This window comes from Gossypium raimondii, chromosome 10, assembly GCF_025698545.1.
Source record: "Gossypium raimondii isolate GPD5lz chromosome 10, ASM2569854v1, whole genome shotgun sequence".
In the NCBI taxonomy this organism is placed as follows: domain Eukaryota; kingdom Viridiplantae; phylum Streptophyta; class Magnoliopsida; order Malvales; family Malvaceae; genus Gossypium; species Gossypium raimondii.
The window spans coordinates 8014857-8032336 of NC_068574.1; the positions used below are offsets into that span (position 1 = coordinate 8014857).

Sequence of the window (17480 nt, forward strand, 5' to 3'; positions counted from 1 at the left end):
AGAATTGAGCCCTAACGTATTGGGTTTTAATTTTTCTCGTTGAATCTAAATAATCGAGGATGTGCTTTAATCGAAATAAATAAATAGCTCGTTCTCGAGAATTCGATACGTGGTGTCCTAACGCATTGGGTATGGCGTATTGTTTTATTGAGACGAGGATTTTTCTAACAAATAAAAATAAAGGCAATATTCAATATTTGAGAATTTGGTGAAATCGAACCCTAACTTACTGGGTTTTGATCTTCTCTTTTGACCCAAATAATCAGATATCCTTCTCAAAATGCATAGTTTTTAAAAGTCAAATTTAACTTCAAAATAAAAGGATTGTATTTTAAAATCTTTTCAAAATCTCGACATTAAGACATTAGACAATTGATTTGGTACCAATTTTGGGCGTTACGAGGGTGCTAACCCTTCCTCGTGCGTAACCGACTCCCGAACCTGTTTTCTCAAAATTCGCAGACCTAAAATTATTTTCAAGGTGATCTAATCACATCACAATAAATGATCGGTGGCGACTCCGTTTTCATTTTAAAAGTCGATCCCCGTTTTTCAAACTCAAAAAAAAATGGTTTCGACACTCTTCTAATCATATTTCAAATCGACTTTCCCACTATGCTTCATTGCCTTTAGAAGAACTGTATACTGAGAGCATCAATACACGATGCTTTAAGTGGTGACATATCAAATAGGATGAACAATATTTTTTCGTCGGATATGTCATTCTGTAACACCCTCATATCTGTAGTATCAATAGAAGGAAAATAGCCTCATATTGAAAAGTCCCCTGGATTTAACCCTTCATGTATAAAGTCCTTGGAAGTAAGAAACAACTTTTGATTCATCATAGCTCCACTCATCCCCATTCCGCTTGAGGGCACTAATCCTATTATGACTTTTCTTAACCAAAGTACGACTGGTAGTATTTTGTATTTTGATCTCCATATGCTAGCCAATCACATCTTAATTTTTGCTTCCATAATAATTCCTCCTATATTCCAAAATCTCCTCCCATTCCATCTGCAGTTATTCTCTTCCACCCTTTGTACCCATTTGATTTTTGCTATTACATTTCCCTTTTGTTTGTTTGTTAATGTCCCCTTAATGAACTTCGCTACCATATTTCCGAAGATGATCAGACTTCTTTTCGGGAGATGATACACCTCTGTGTTTCGAAACTTCTTAACCAATTCCATATTTGCGATTCCAAGAACACGACTCTTTGAAATCCATGTCACGCAAGGAATTATCAAAAAGAAATTGTTTGGAAAAGGACATCCAACACAATGCCCCACCTTTCTTCTTAGTCGAGGATAAAAACATTTTAATAGCCCGTCAACAGCAACCACCTTGCATGCATTCCTACAAATTTATCCTTTTTATTTTGCGTTAAGGACTTTCGTAAAATCTTGGCATGACTATAAATTACCTAACTCTATGTTGACTCATTCCAACATAGTCGAATCCTTCTAGAGAAACCAATTGCCTCAATTTGATGAGAAAAATGGAATCCCACTCTCTCATTTCTAACAATGCAACATGATTAGACTTATGCTCTTTCAAATATTATTTTAGAATTCTATCAAAATGAGGGTGTCACACCTGCACTAGTCGAAATTAGAGCTGAAAAAATAAGTTTACACTCAAAAATTTATCCGTGTGGATCTAAGTTCAAGAAAGTTCGAACTCGTAACAGATCCGAGCCCGAGATCGATCTGACCGGAACCCGAGATAAATTTAACTAAAAATTCGAAAAAGTCCGATTTTATAGCTGAACAATCATAATAGACATTAATAATTAATATAATTTTATGTTATCATGTTTAAAATATAAATAATTGATAGTTCGTTTTTTTGAAAATATATTCATAAGTACTGTATATTTATATTAAAATTTTATTAATAGACAAAGTAATTAATAATAGTTTTTATGTTAAATTATAAAGTGAAATAAAATTTTAAAACATTAATTTAATATAAAATATTTTTAATACTATAATTATATATGTATAATAAATATATAAAATTAGTAATTATTAAAATCTATAAAATTAAAATTTAATGGTAATATAATAATATATTATTAATGTATTAGTGTTACTAATACATAAAATAATATTATTATATATAACTATTACTAAAAATATTAATACATATATAAATAATATTACATGATATTATAATGCTTAATCATCAATGCATATTATATGATATGATGTAACATTCTATAATATAGTAGGAGGGCTAAGTTTTAAATGTACAAAAGTATAGGGACTTAGAGTATATTTTAACTAGTATAATAATAAACAATAATATATAATAATAAGTAATATATAATGTACTACTATTATGTATAACTCTTATTATAATATAGATTATAATATGACATTACAATGTTTAATCATTTATGCATATATATATAAACTATTAATATATAATATTATATAACATTATATAGTATAGTAGGATGACTAACTTTCTAATATACAAGAAGTATAGGGACTTAGTACATATTTAAACTTGTATAATAACAAACAAAAATATATAAGAATTAATATATAATGTGCTGCTATTATTATATTATATATAAAATATAATAAAAGAAATAGTAATTACATGATATTATAATGTTTAATCATTAATGCATATATAAACTATTAATATATTATATACTACATGATATGATATAATATTATATAATAAAGTAAGAGAGCTAACTTTCAAATGTATGAAAAGTATAGAGACTTAGAACATATTTCAACCAGTATAATAATAAACAATAATAATTGATATATAATGTACTAATATTTTATATAACTATTATTATATTATAGATTACAATAAAAGATATAGTATTACATGATATTATAATGTTTAATCATTTATGCATATATATAAACTATTAATATATTATATACTATATGATATGATATGATATAACATTATAATAGAAGGGCTAACTTTCAAATTTACGAAAGTATAGGGCTTGAGCATATTTCAACTATAGTATAATAATTAATATATAATGCACGACTATTATATTATAGAATATTATAAAACATATAGTATTACATGATATTCTAAACTTTAATCATTGATGCATGTATATAAACTGTTAGTATATGATATGATATAGCATTAGGAGGCTAATTTTCAAATGTAAGAAAAGTATAGTAACTTAGAGCATATTTCAACCAATATAATAAATGATAATAATTAATATATTATGTATTATTCTACTATTATAGTATGTGATATAGTATTAATAATGAAATAATATATTTTATAAGTATTAATATAATAACTATTATTATGTTATAGATTATAATAAAAGATATAACATCAATAATTACGTGTAATTTAGTATATTAAAATACATGTTTATAATTATAACTAATAATACATAAAATACTGTTATTTTTAAATTAGATTTTGAATTGGGCTTTAACTTTTACAAATTATATTTGGGTATTTGGTTTAATTTCTTTTTATTTTGGACTTGAGATTTGGGTTGTAATTAGTTTATTTTGAATTTGAGTTTGAGTAATAATGAGTATATCATTTGGATTTGGGCTTAGTATAATTTATTCGAGTTTTGGAATAAATATTTTAGAATATGAGTATTAGGTTTATAAATTTAATTAGAAAAATAAAATTTATTCAGCTTTCAATATAATATAATAATGAACAATAAAATATATTTTCATAAAATAATAAAATTTACCTAAAATAAGCACTTTAATTATTTTATATAAAATAAATTTATTAAATATATATAATTTGTGCTTTTTATAAGACAAATTTGAATTGTGTTGTTATTGTATAAAAGTAAAATGAATTATTACATTCAAAATTTAAATATTTATAACTTATAAAATTCAAGTTATCTGAATCCATCAGAGCCTGCCCAACTCAATCTGAGTCTAAATTTGAAAAAATCTCAGTCCGACAGGGCATGAGTTCGAGAAAATCCGAGCTTGTAACAAATCTGAGCCCGGGAAAATCCAAGGTCAAGAAAGCCCGAGTTGATCCGAGCTTGAAAAGATCTAGGTCCAAAGTAAGCCCGATTTGAGCCTGCTCGTTTGCTAGCTCTAGTCCTACTATAAAAATATATAAAATTACTAGAGAAATAAATGTTTGGAATCAACCTAGACGCATGGTTGTCTTGATTCATTTGTATCTAGAAATAAATTTGTCCAAATTCATTGTGCACGTGAAATAAAAGAAATAAAATTTTAAAATTCAAGAAATATTCTAAAATTTTAAAAATAATTTTTTATAAAATGGAGTTTATTTTAAAAGAAAATTGTATTGTTAGTTTTGAAATTATAAAATATAAAATTATTAAAAAATTTCAGAGTAAATCTAGACAAATGATTGTCTAGATTCATTATGAATGAAAAATAAAAATAAATACAAATAAATTTCCTATTTTTAAATTTTTTATTTTAAAAAAATATTATTATTATTATTATGACAAGTGTCACCATTCTATTGACCGCTAGCTTAAAATCTAACTGTGCTAATAAAGGACAAATAAAAAAATACCAACTTGACTTACGGTTTCCAAGTTTATGTACTAGTTAGGTTAAAAAGAAAGCTTAAGTACTAAGTAGGTAGAAGTTGTCAAGTTCAAATACTTTCGTATATATTAACCCTTTTCATTAACATGATTTATTAATTCTAATTATTTGGACATTTATGATATTCCTAAGTACGTATAGTATACTTGAGGGACCAATTCCTTTAAAAAAAAGCCTTTGAAATGTCAGTTTAAAAAAATAACTACGTAATCATCTGCGTACGAGGAACTCAATCCACCAACTTAATTAATACATATAACTCGTATACTTACAAGTATGGTACCACTTAAAAAATGTATCTATGCAAGTATTAGTTGAAATATAAAATAAAAAATCGAACTGTTCTTTTCGAAAGAACATAAATAAATTTAGATTTGTAGGATTGGAAAAGAAGCATATAAGTATATACTTAATTATTCGAGGATAGGAAATGTATATGTACATATAACGAGTGAAAGTAGAAATTGAAAGGCTAAACATATGCTACCACACATTAATTTATATAAATCTATTTATTTCTGAAAAGAGAACTCATAACTAACATCCAATATGGGTAGAGAGCATGACACAGATGCGACGATACGGATATTTGTAGAAAATTAGAACATGGGTGCAATAATATGTAATAAAAACATAAAAATACATTCTATATCACTGATGTCAAATAGTCATATTTGAGAGAAAAAAATTATCAGGACGACATATCATTATTTGTTTGATATAATTTTGTGAATTTAATACGTATTTTGTCTGATATTTTGTTTCTGTTATGTTTGAGATTGCCTTCAATACTTTCAAAAAGCTGACATATTGAATGGAATTAATAGGGAGAGAGAGCAAGTAAAATTTTCATTACCATCACACCACATTTATCACAATCTCTTTCTCCATGCTATAGCTTATCTACCAATGGACCTTTATTTCATGTAGGCGTTTTCAAAGCTGCTGCCATGGCTACTTCTGCAAGCTTTTGTAAGTTCAACTTCACAACAGTATCCACAAACATCTTAGTATCCTCTTCAGTGTTCCCTTGAGGTATCTCCACCGAATAAGACTCCAAAACAATACTATATACCTCTCCTCCTCCTCCTTCCTTAAACTCATGAACCGATGTCACAGCTCTATAATTATTCAGCCTATGATCTCCCCCCACAACCCTAAAGCTCAAAACATGCTCATCGTCATTTAATACCTCTAGTACTTCGGTGCTTGTCGACGCCGGTAAGCCCGAAATAACCGTAACATCTCTCACACTTCCAACTCTTCCGTCTCCTTTCATCGTGCAACTCTTGATAAAGTGCTTGTACTTATTAGGGTTTTCGAAATCGCGAACGAATAGCCATATAAAACTTAGGGGAACGTTGATACGTTGTGTAAGTAAAGATGTGCATGTGTTTGAGGATGAAGGAAAGGTATGGTAGGTTCGGATGATGGACTCGAGCTTGGAGATTTCTTCTTCAGTTAGATTATTATTGGAAGAGGTGATAAGACTAGGGTTCATGGCATGGGGTTGTGTTGGTTTGGGTGCTGAGCTTGGTTTGGGTTTTTTCTTGGAGAAGAAATTGTCGGTGATGAGGGATGATGGAAAAGAGTGAATTTCGGAGGATTTATTCTAATTCTTGTATGGTACAATCTCCCATTTCATCATGTATATATATATTATAATGTATCAGAACATTTTTTTGGAATGTTAAAAGATTAAGTTATATATTTTATGGAAGTTAAAATATAATTTTAGGATTAAATAAAAAATTATCATTTTTGAAGGCTAAACTATAATTTTACCATTATTTACTCAGAATTTTAAAGTTGAAATTTTATATTTTAAGGAGGTCAAAGGCCCCTTTGCCTTCGTCCCTACCTATACTTCCCTATTCTTACATAATTTATTGGTTGCATATGAATTTATACATAGTCAGAATCTTAAATACAAACTCATAAATTGTTTTATTTTTAATTATTCAATACATTAACAAAATTGGTTTAAAAGATGAATCCGATATGTTTAGACTTCAAATCTTAATATTTACAATATTTTTTATATTTTATGGGAAAAAAAAGTAAAAAATTGTTGCTAAAAAAAAATTCAAGAAAATCTTTAGGGTGAATGACAGCCACGAATTTCAAGTATATAAGGTTTTTCCATTTCTTCATTGAACAAATTGAAATGGGTGTTGAAAGAACATGGTATAGATTACATGAATTTGAGAAAGGTATTTCGGTTACTTCAAGTATTTTCCTAAAATTTCCATACCAACTTGGTTGTATTGTTTACATGATTTTTTTCTTGAAATGGTATGTAAACTTTAAGCAAAAATGTATAATGGAGAGTGACCAAGTTCATCTATTAGTATAATCCCATTATTAAGAACTAATCAATGACGTATCTCCGTCTTTGAAAATGATTATTCCAATTGGTTTGCGAGGTGAGAGCAATTACAACTAAAAATAGCTTCAACTTGGGGAAGCAATTAAGCAAGTGGGCATTTCATAAATGTAGAGTTGGGGGTTAGAACAATTTTGTCTCTCTTTATGTGACTCTCGTACATGGGAAAAATCTATTAAATCAAGTTGACTAAATGTATGTCACAAGTTTATTTAATGGTCTTGATGCCCCATAGCATCTTTGAATAATGGTGTGGACTTTCATTTCCTTTAATTATATATATTTATGTACTAGTAATAAAGTTATATGCAGATGATTTGCCAAAAAAATATACACATACTAAGTTGTGCTTTGTCAGACAAACCACTTTCTCACCTCTTTTTTCTTTCTTTCTTTCTTTCAGCCCTATATAGATGTATATTATATATGCATCTCATGAGCTTATTTCGCATCCCACTACTCTCGCAGGTCAACGTCTTTTACTAAGAAAGATTATCGCACAAGCTACAAAAACATCTGCGAACTCAAGATCTCTTAATTTAAAGATTTCTTTGTTTCATACCATCGCCTTTCACATAGTATGTATGTCTTGAGATATGGAGGACAAAATCTCGAGACATGATCCTGTATCTGAAGATATTTGAATTCAATAATTCAAGTTTAGCTTTAGGGGAGATAAGTCTCGAGACAACAAGGCCTCTATCGATTCATTGGCCCAATTATCAGGGGGTTGATTCCTAATTTTTGTATTTTGGTCACTCAAATGTTGTTCTAAGGGCTTGACTGAGCTTGATATTTTTTGAAATGATCCATAGATGTTTGAATTGAATATTTTTATGCTATTAACTCGTTAAATTTGTTTTGATTGTTTGATTGAACATTTGAGTCAATTTAACGACAGAAGTGACATTCGTTATGTGACCGTGCTTTCAAACCGAGTAAGGAGTGTTGCAAGGGGGCCAAGACCCTCACTCACTCTCTCTCTCTCTCAAGTCCTTGTAGGTAACTCACACTCTGACCATCTTACCATCTCTACGGCTGAGTGAAGCGTCATGATGAGCCACCACAACCTCCACCTCTTTATATATTATAAATAATTACTTGTTTATTTTGAATATATATTATACATATGCAAAAGTTGAGGATGTAAAATACCTTCTCCTTTGTAAAAACCATATTTTGGTCATAATCTTGAAGTTTCACATGTACGGTAATGTTAGCCTTTGATCAATTTGCTAAATTTCAACATCAAATTTTAATATTTATATTTAGAGAAGTACTATAGTTAACATATTAGAGGTGTTGAAGTCTACTTGTGACAGGCTATTAGATTGGGGTAGAACAACGCTTTAGGTGGGCTGCAAGATAAAGAAACAAGTTAGCAGGTATCAGAGTTGTTACTCCGAAGCATCCTCTGAAGTCTGGTGTCTTAAGTTAGTTAAAGTCTTGAAGAAAATGGAAAACAAGAATTATGTTAAGAATTGGGATTAGTCATACTTTGGTCGATTCCATGGCTTTTGGTATTTATAAGTTTTTGTGAAGCTACTCAAGCTTCTGCCTACATCTAACTATCAATTTTTATTTGCCCATTTGTTTAGTCCGTATGTTTAGTGGTGTTAACCCTTATTCATTTTGCGGAGTAGTTGAGCTAGCGATGCTCTGTATAAGCTTCAAGACGCAAGCTTGAGACAGAGAACCCATATAAAGCTTTTATGCCTTATCCCAATTTGTCTAGGTCAAGTATTTTGGGCCGAATTGCTCCTTGTTAAGCAACATTGTATTTGGACTTAAACCCATTTTATTTATAATTTAACATTTGTCTAGCTTAAGTTGTTTTGCTCCTTGATTATCAACATTATATATGGGGACTTGAGTTAGCTCTACCATATATTTCATAAGGTGGGTTCGAATCCCCAAGGTTTTGTAAGTGTTCACATTGTCTCGTGGTGAGTGATTGTACATTCATATACAGTGCGCTCCCTCCGTAAATCATATATAATTCTCCATGGAGGGAAATAAAACTTTCTATTATTGAGGGATTAGGTCGACATTCTAGAGGATGACACTTCAAAGACTTCTCCAAGAGGAGTCAATCCGCTCAACAAATCTCTTCAAACTTACGGGTTTGGGTATACTTTCATCTAGAAATATTGAAATTTCGATCCTATGCGAGTGATCATCTAACAGTGGCTTTCACCACCAAGTTTTTAAAAGAAGTTTGAATGGTCAACGAAGAAAAAATGAGACCAAAACACAAATGCAACTTGCATTGTTGCATTTAGACTCGACCCTCCACCCGATTAAGTCACTCAGACATGTACAATTCAATTCCAGGGCATTTAAAAATGAAAACACCCAATGGAGTTGAAACCTCAGAGTAGAAAATTTGGACTATTTATAGCAAGTAGTCATAAACATGGCTTAAACTAATCAAAACGCGTTTGACGAGAATAAACAAAAGGTTTATGATTAATCGAGCTTTTAACCAATAACGAATTCATTTAAGTAGATGTATTTAAATCAAATATACCCACCACGCTCCTCGTCTCCATTTCCAATTATGATGTCTATAAAGTAGACTCATCCTTGTTCTTCATCCCTTTCATTAATCACTCTTCTTCTCTTTCGATGCAATTTTCCTTAGATCAATCTACTATAAACTATGGGTAATATTTTCTCTTTTGAATTAATGTGTTGTGATAAAATAACCAGCGGCTGCTGGGATTGTGTTGCCGGCCAAGCAATCTACACATACCAGCTTGAAGAAAGCCTTTCTGAGTTGAAGACAGCTTTGGACGAATTAAAGGAGCAAAGGGCCGATGTGATTAGGAAGGTTAACATTGCTGAACAGCAATGTCTGAAGCCACTAAACCAAGTTCAAGGATAGCTTTCAAGAACTGCAACTATGATAAACGAAGTTGATCAACGAATTATAGATGGTAAAAAAGAAATGAAGAACCTATGTATGGGAGGCTGTTGCTCCATGAATTACAGGTCTACCCTCAAATTTAGCAAAACGGCGGTCAAAAGACTCCACGATGTTAAGGTTTTAAAGAGAAAAGGAGCTTTTGAGGTGGTTGCTATGGAGGTACCCGCAGCTCTGGCGGTTGAAAGACCGTGCAACTCTTCCGTAGGCATGGAATCTATGTTGAATAAGGTGTGGAGCATCCTTGAAGAAAAACATGCGAGGATTGTTGGTATATATGGGGTTGGCGGGGTTGGTAAGACCAGCATCTTGACTGAAATCAATAACAAGATTAGTGTTCCATCCAATGGATTTGATATGGTGATATGGGTAGTGGTGTCTAAAGGGTTTAGGATTGCAAAGGTTCAAGACGACATTGCAAAGAGGATAGGCCTTTTTGGTGGAATGTGGGGAGAAAAATCTGCTGAAGAGAAAGCTATGGATATCTTCAGAGTTCTAAGAGAGAAGAAATTTGTAGTGCTGATGGATGATGTATGGGAACGAGTTGATGTATTAAAGGTAGGGAAACCTCTCCCAACCTATGAAAATCGTTCCAAAATAATCTTTACAACTCGTTCTAATGAGGTGCGTGGCCAAATGAGGGCCCATAAGAAGATTGAAGTTCAATGTTTGACAGAAGAACAGGCTTGGGAATTGTTTGAACATGATGTTGGCAATGATATCCTTGATGGTCATCCAAACATTCGAGACCTAGCTCATGAAGTGGCCAGAGAATGTGGAGGATTGCCTCTTGCACTCATCACCATCGGTCGAGCCATGGCTTGCAAGAGAACACCTGAAGAATGGGAATATGCAATTCAAGTCTTGAAGAGATCAACTAATTCCGTTTTTCCAGATATGGATGAAGAGGTATATCCACTTCTAAAATTCATTTTCGATTGTTTACCAAATGACTCGGTTCGTTGTTGCCTTTTATATTGTAGTTTATTCCCAGAAGATTATCGAATTCCGAAAGAAATTTTCATAGATTGCTGCATAGTAGAAGGGTTTATGGATGAATATGAAAGCATTAGTCAAGCTCGAAAGCAAGGCCATCAAATCATTGGTTCTCTTATTCATTCATGTTTATTGGAAGAAGCAAGTGACTCGACAGTGAAAATGCATGATGTAATTCGTGATATGTGTTTGTGGATAGCATGTAGGCTTTATGCACACAAGTGGAAGTTTTTTGTTCGAGCCGGATATGAATTGACTCAAGTGCCTGAGGTTGGAAAATCGAGAGGTATAAAAAGAATGTCATTGATGCAAAATAAGATTGAAGCTCTAAACGAACCACCTTACTGTCCTGATCTTCAAACTTTGTTTCTCAATCAAAACCAGTTAAAGGTGATCCACAATGACTTCTTCCAATTTATGTCTGGTCTAAAAATTCTATGTTTTAGAGCTAATAGAGGTATAAGAGAATTGCCGGTGGGAATCTCAAAACTTGTATCTCTAGAGTATTTGGATCTATCATATACAGGTATAAGACAGCTACCAACTGAATTGAAGGCTTTAGAAAAGCTGAAATGTTTGAAATTGGAGTACTTACTTGATGGCATCAGAATCCCAAGAGGTTGATATCTGGGTTCTCGAAGCTGCAAATGTTGAAGATGATGGGTTCTTTTCTTTTCGACAAATCGGCTGCCAAAGATAACAATGAGTGCTTAGTAGAAGAAATGCAGAGCTTGAACCACCTGAATGAGTTGAGCATGTCAGTGACAAGTGCTTTTGCTCTTGAGAGATTAATGAGTGCTGAAATGTTGCATACCTGCACCGAACAGATTGGTCTTCACTTGTTCAGGGACTCAAAGCAACTGAATATTCTATCATTAGCAAACTTCAAGTGTCTAAATTACATACAGATTAGTAAATGTGAGAGTTTGGAAGAAGTGAAGACTGAGATGGACATAACAAGGGCAAAAGCACCTAACCAGACTCAAATCCCTGTGGTTGAACCTCAAATGTGCTTTCAAAGCCTTGTCAAGGTACACATACCAGGATGTTCAACATTGAGGGACATAACATGGTTGATTCTAGCTCAAAATCTGAGGCATTTTATAGTAATAGATTGCCATAAAATGGAAGAAATAATCAATGAGATAAAACTGAGTCAGATAGCAGAGATGGTATGAACTTTAAGCCCATTTGCAAAACTCAAATCTCTTTATTTACAGTATCTACCAGAATTGAAAAGCATTTACAAGGATGCTCTGCCATTCCCATGCATGAAAGACATTCATGTGTATGCATGCCCAAAGCTGACGAGACTTCCACTCAACTCCGACAGTGCAAAGAGAAACAAAATCAGAATTCATGGAAAGGAAAAGTGGTGGAAAGAGATGCATTGGGAGGATGAATCCACACGAAATGCTTTTCTTCCCTGTTTCATTGCAGAAGTAATCTTACTTTCACCCTTGTTGTTGTTCTTCGATTTGCTGCATGTTTGCTTTCAGAAAGTAACTTTCTTATCATTTTGTTTTGTTCTTGAAAAACATGTAGATTTGAAGCATGGCAATCATTCATGCAGCTATCCTCTGACATGCTTAATATGGCTGACTGAAGACGAAGAACCCTCAGAAAGAACAATCACCTATTGTTCTAAGTCAGCAGATCGTGGAAGACTTTAGGCACTTCTTCTCACTAATAATTTTCTTTGCAGTTTCTGTTCTTATACACTTTATTAATTGACAAATGAACAGAACAATATGGGGCATTTTTTCAGAACATATTCCCCAGAATCTTAGGAAAGCCTGTAATAATTTTAAAAAAAAGTCGCAATAAGAATGCATAAAACTACTAATTTAGCAGCCTTTATGTACCTTCCTTCACAGCTTGTTGTGCCCACTTGATAGTTGACATGGCCAATGCATCCATTGGGTCAATACATTTCTTAAGAAGCGGATCATCTCGTGGCAAAAGATCACACATATCATTGGACGCAAGGATAACAGTGTTAACTGCCCTCACCAAGAGGACTTGGAGAGCGATTCTCAGCAGATTTTGTGCCCCTTCCATGTCTTTTCTATTTATAGCATCAATTGCAGGGATTACAGTGTGCTCCATGGTTGCTTTATCTGGCAGCACAACCTCAAATCCCTGTATGCGTACATAAGGTTTAAAAACAGTGATACTGAAGATCTCCATGGTAAGTGAGAGAACACCTTACAAAGGTTTCGAAAACACTGATATTGAACCTTTTTGCGAGATTATTTATGATCAAAAACATAAAATGCGCTCATATCATGCCAAACATATAATCTAAACTAGTTAAGAGATACCTACAAGCTATGAAGGATAATATATATGTGTATACATACGTGTGTATATATATATATATATATATATATATCTACATCCACTTAGACTTTCCCTCTTCCACACCCTGGCAGCGGCCAAATTGCCTCAATCATGAAAACCAATAATAGATTGATCATTATTTAAAATCTTACAGGTGTTATGTTCTTATCTGCATTTCTTAATATTTTGAAACTTTTAGTTGGCAAATTTATTACCTAAACTTTAGTCGGTGCCTTCAAAAGCATTCCAAGCATATGAAGGTCGACCATAAAGGATCTCCTTAACAGACAAAATGTATTCTATTTTTTTTGAATATATATATATATATATATATATATATTTGCATTTACCTAAATGCATGTACTATTTCTCAGGGCAAACAATCAGGAATGAATTTACCTCATTCTGCAGTTTCTCTTGGTAAAAACCTGCTTTTAAAGTCGCATCAGTGGCAAGTACCCCTATCCGCAAAGGGCTTCCAGCTTCTAGTGGCTTCAACTTGGATTCCTTAAGCTCCCTGGAAACACACTCAGCCATGTGAAGGGAAGGAATAGAACATCCCTTAAACACTTCATCGTGCCATGAGTGTGAAATATGACAAGGCACTACAATGCACTGAGCTCCTGATTTCTCAAGGAAAACTCTTTTACTTAGTAAACTTTCAACAATCGGGCTATGATCAAATTGCGAACGTGCATTTCTACTGCAGAGAGAAGAAGAATTCCTCTCCAGGGATAAAAGCTCCCTATTCAACACTGGATCAGAGCAAAGAACAAAGGGCATGCAAGTCTCTTCATTTTCTTTACTCCAATGAACAAGTTTTCTAACGAAACTGAGAGTAGAATCAACAGATCCTCCTCCCATTATTCCCACAGTATTAGGATGACAAAGCAAGGACCCAGCACAGCTGCTTAAAGAAGCATTACTTGAACTAGAACTGTTCCTAGATTCAGGAAATTCCCCACTTTCATCAGTGTGTAAGATCACTGAGGACGGGGGCATAGCTAGAACCGGATTCAACACTCTCTTACAAACATTTCTCTGCCTAGTTACAGACACTGATAAGTGAGATGGGCAATTCAGTGACATTTGCAAGCTTGTATTAAACATCTCTACAGGTAAGGTATCAAATGAAACCTATATACAAGTATAAAATTCTAAATTCCAAAGGCAATATCAGCTTCTGGAAACTAAAACCCACATCTAAAATCTATTGAAATTTAGCAAAATATGCATACTTCACTTGAGAAGGCCATATAGAAACCATCACAGCTTCTGGTTCTCAAAACAAAATTCCCAGCTTTCAGAAACTGGTAAGCTGAAAAATATTGAAAAGATCACTTGTAGAATCTTATCCCACGATTTCTACCCTCTACAACCAAAACCCACTTACAGAACTAACCAAAAGTCCACCGTTGATCAACCTTTATCATAAACTATAATCCCAACAAAGCAAAACAAGTTCCCAGTGACAGAAACTACACTAACAATGCAAATTCCAGACACAGAAGTAAAACCCAATTCCAAACTCAGTAAGGCTTCTCTGAATAAGCTTGAAGAGTTTATAAATAAAGCAAACAAAGAAAAGCAAAAAACAACAAGGGTAAAAATGAAGACAGAAAAGCTTTCGAATTCTGAAGAATTTCTCGATATGCAGCAGTGGGTAGTGGGAAAGAATGTTGGTGCTTTTGAGAATATGGATCTGACTATCTCACATTTATTCTCAAAGTAGTGTTAATTTGTGGTTAAATATAAGGTGGGAATTTTTCTAGAGAAGAAGACAAAGTAATTAAGGATAAACATACGTTAGTCTTTGTCTGTTACCTGGTGTTTGTAGAAACCATTGTTATGGAAGGATGCGTCTCAAACTTACTCTTCTTAATTTTCCAACTCAAGACCTTGGATTCCATATTTCAAAGTGATTGAACCAAAATATTGAGTTTCATCATCTTGTTTTTTCTTTTATAGAAAAATGGAACAGTTCCTAATACAATATAATTACAAGTATAGTGTTGATACAAACATGTTGGACAAATTATATTTTAGAATCAACAAGGGTAAAATAGTAATATATTGCATAAATTATATTTTACACTCACCGCAGGTCGGGTACAATAGTAATATATATTGTATTTTTAAGGAAGATGTAGATTGAAGTTTTAGACATCACATTATTAAAAAGAACAATCACGAATCCCGAACATAAATCGTAAAACGAATATAAATAATAATAATTGCAATGCAGAATCAACCTATACAAAACACACCTGACACAGGTACAAATGATTAAATAGTTGATTACTAGGTCAACAATTTAACACTAAAGTGGAACAATGTTACTTCAATTTAATAAAGGCATACCAATCGGTACACTAGCTCGAACACAGGGTTGATTCTATTGATGATGTGTGTGACATGTTATTTTCTCAGCTGCAACTTTTTGACAGAAACGCTGCAATTTTAGAGAACAAATGTTGATGAAGTTATCAAATACAACAATGAACATTAAATATAATAAATCCTTTTTGCTTTAATACAGAAAAGGAAAGAAGCTAATAAAAAATTGTACTAGGTCTCAAAGCTGCTCTGAAAATACATCTCTGATGTTCTTCTTTCCCTTTTCCAATGGTGGGCTCATTGTTTGCTTTTGGTTTCAAAACAGTATACCACCAAATTTTGCAATATCGCAGTATCATACTCCACCGATGATTCCATCTACCTTTCACGACAATTTGACTCGCCTTGCTCTGGGACTATGGATTAGTTTTCTTACATCCTTTTTAATTGACAAAAAAGCACAAACAACAGCAAGTATCAAGGTTGGGTACATTTGAATAGATTTTGTGGGGAACATGTTATGAAATTGTCCCAGAACGATATCTCTGACAAGACTCCATATTATAAGCATTGTCCCAAACAGGCTCATTCTTGCACGCCTTGAGAGACCTATAAAAGCTCCCACCACAGACAAGTAGCTTCCGGCAAGAATCTGCAAAAAGAAGTTGGGATATTTCTGAAATCATTGAATCACCAAAAAGTTTCTATCTAATCACAGATGGATATGAGTCCTTTTGTGAGTAAATGTTTACCTCTAGGCGCTGGAGATCAGATACAGCAGTAGATTTCCTCAAAGCACTGATGTTATATAATTTCAGCAATTTGCTATACCTTGGAAGAGTCCTTCTTTTGATGATAGTATTGGCAACAGCCCCTGGATATAGAAGGACCTTAACTACATATGTAGGGAAGAGTTCACTGGCCATCAACTGAGAGGTTGTTACCTCAATGGGTGTTTTGCACATTCCAAATCTACATGGTACCCTGCACATCAGACCAAATCAATAATTTGGGTATATTCTGATTTCGATTTTGGGGATTTTGGCATATATTTAAGAAAGTGTTTAGCATTGCTTTTAATTATTAAAAAAAACACTTTTTTACCGTAAAAGCAAATCTTAAACAAGGGGATTTTGCCATTTGAGGCCAAACCCATAAAATAGTGCTGGAATGCTAAAAATGGTGTTTTTATCAGCTGGAGGAGAGTTTAGTGGAACCATTGGTGCATTATTTTGTTCATGCACATAACTCATTTTGTCTTCCCTTCCCTCAAACATGTAGGAGTTAGCAAAGCAAGAAGAGCAACAAAATATATGAAAAAGAACAAAGGAAGTTAAAATGACACAGTTCCTAGCAATAATGTTTAAGCAAAATAACACAATTGTTGTGCTAAACTTTCCAGTTTATGAAATGTGGTGACTAGAAGAAAAGAGAGAAGCAACAGATGGCATGGAATATTCAGTTTCTTTGAAATACTATAAAAGACAAAAAGGAAGGCCATACAAACTGGAGAAGAAAGCAGGGGGGAGGTGAAATGTAATAAGTACCTGAAAAGAGGGATTTGGAAGATAATAAGAAGGAAATACATTAAAGAAGCAATGGAGGAGATGAAGTTTGCCCATTCCTTTGAAGAAGCCATTGGAGAATGGAAACTTTAGAAGGTCCCCCACGCAATGGGAAGGAAAAAGAAGAGGAGCTGCAGAGAGGAAATAGGAGATCTTGAAAATGGAAGAAAGCAAATGAATATTACTGTGGTAAAACTTTCTATTTTGAGGGGTTAGAAATCATGAGGTCATTTTGTTCACACGTTTACATTCTAATTTTGTTCTACTTTGGTCTTAATTTCAGCTTCATAATATCCAACAAGTGTTTTTTTCTTGACTTAATTATTTTGGAGTCTGAAGGAATT

General features: G+C 32.9%; 3 protein-coding genes and 1 pseudogene across 3 annotated transcripts; 1 reads left to right on the top strand and 3 right to left on the bottom strand.

Moving 5' to 3' along the window:
- Positions 1–5120: 5120 nt before the first annotated feature.
- On the bottom strand, positions 5121–6286 carry LOC105775840 (abscisic acid receptor PYL3). Its single transcript, XM_012598354.2, has one exon. It carries the CDS (start codon positions 6082–6084, stop codon positions 5506–5508), a length of 579 nt encoding a protein of 192 aa, XP_012453808.1. The 5' UTR covers positions 6085–6286; the 3' UTR covers positions 5121–5505.
- Positions 6287–9115: 2829 nt separating this feature from the next.
- Positions 9116–12750, top strand: LOC128033931 (disease resistance protein SUMM2-like; annotated as a pseudogene).
- On the bottom strand, positions 11285–14985 carry LOC105777540 (uncharacterized). The gene is made up of 3 exons (XM_012600877.2): positions 13634–14985; positions 12757–13033; positions 11285–11705 (listed from the first exon to the last, which is right to left on the bottom strand). Exons 1-3 carry the CDS (start codon positions 14342–14344, stop codon positions 11680–11682), a joined length of 1014 nt encoding a protein of 337 aa, XP_012456331.2. The 5' UTR covers positions 14345–14985; the 3' UTR covers positions 11285–11679.
- A 570-nt stretch (positions 14986–15555) lies between these two features.
- LOC105775081 (uncharacterized) lies at positions 15556–17302 on the bottom strand. The gene is made up of 3 exons (XM_012597620.2): positions 17119–17302; positions 16324–16555; positions 15556–16223 (listed from the first exon to the last, which is right to left on the bottom strand). The coding sequence occupies exons 1-3, from the start codon at positions 17208–17210 to the stop codon at positions 15957–15959; spliced, it is 591 nt and encodes a 196-aa protein (XP_012453074.1). The 5' UTR covers positions 17211–17302; the 3' UTR covers positions 15556–15956.
- Between the last annotated feature and the right edge of the window lie 178 nt (positions 17303–17480).

What these genes read in the sequence shown, in the direction of transcription:
- LOC105775840 (XM_012598354.2), bottom strand. Translation starts at nt 6,084, where the DNA reads ATGAACCCTAGTCTTATCACCTCTTCCAATAATAATCTAACTGAAGAA.
- LOC105777540 (XM_012600877.2), bottom strand. Translation starts at nt 14,344, where the DNA reads ATGTTTAATACAAGCTTGCAAATGTCACTGAATTGCCCATCTCACTTA. An exon ending in AAGAGAAACTGCAGAATGAG is followed by an intron (nt 13,034 to 13,633) that starts GTAAATTCATTC and finishes GTACGCATACAG; the next exon opens with GGATTTGAGGTTGTGCTGCC. An exon ending in ACAACAAGCTGTGAAGGAAG is followed by an intron (nt 11,706 to 12,756) that starts GTACATAAAGGC and finishes TGTTCGGTGCAG; the next exon opens with GTATGCAACATTTCAGCACT.
- LOC105775081 (XM_012597620.2), bottom strand. Translation starts at nt 17,210, where the DNA reads ATGGCTTCTTCAAAGGAATGGGCAAACTTCATCTCCTCCATTGCTTCT. An exon ending in TTCCAAATCCCTCTTTTCAG is followed by an intron (nt 16,556 to 17,118) that starts GTACTTATTACA and finishes TCTGATGTGCAG; the next exon opens with GGTACCATGTAGATTTGGAA. An exon ending in CTGATCTCCAGCGCCTAGAG is followed by an intron (nt 16,224 to 16,323) that starts GTAAACATTTAC and finishes TTCTTTTTGCAG; the next exon opens with ATTCTTGCCGGAAGCTACTT.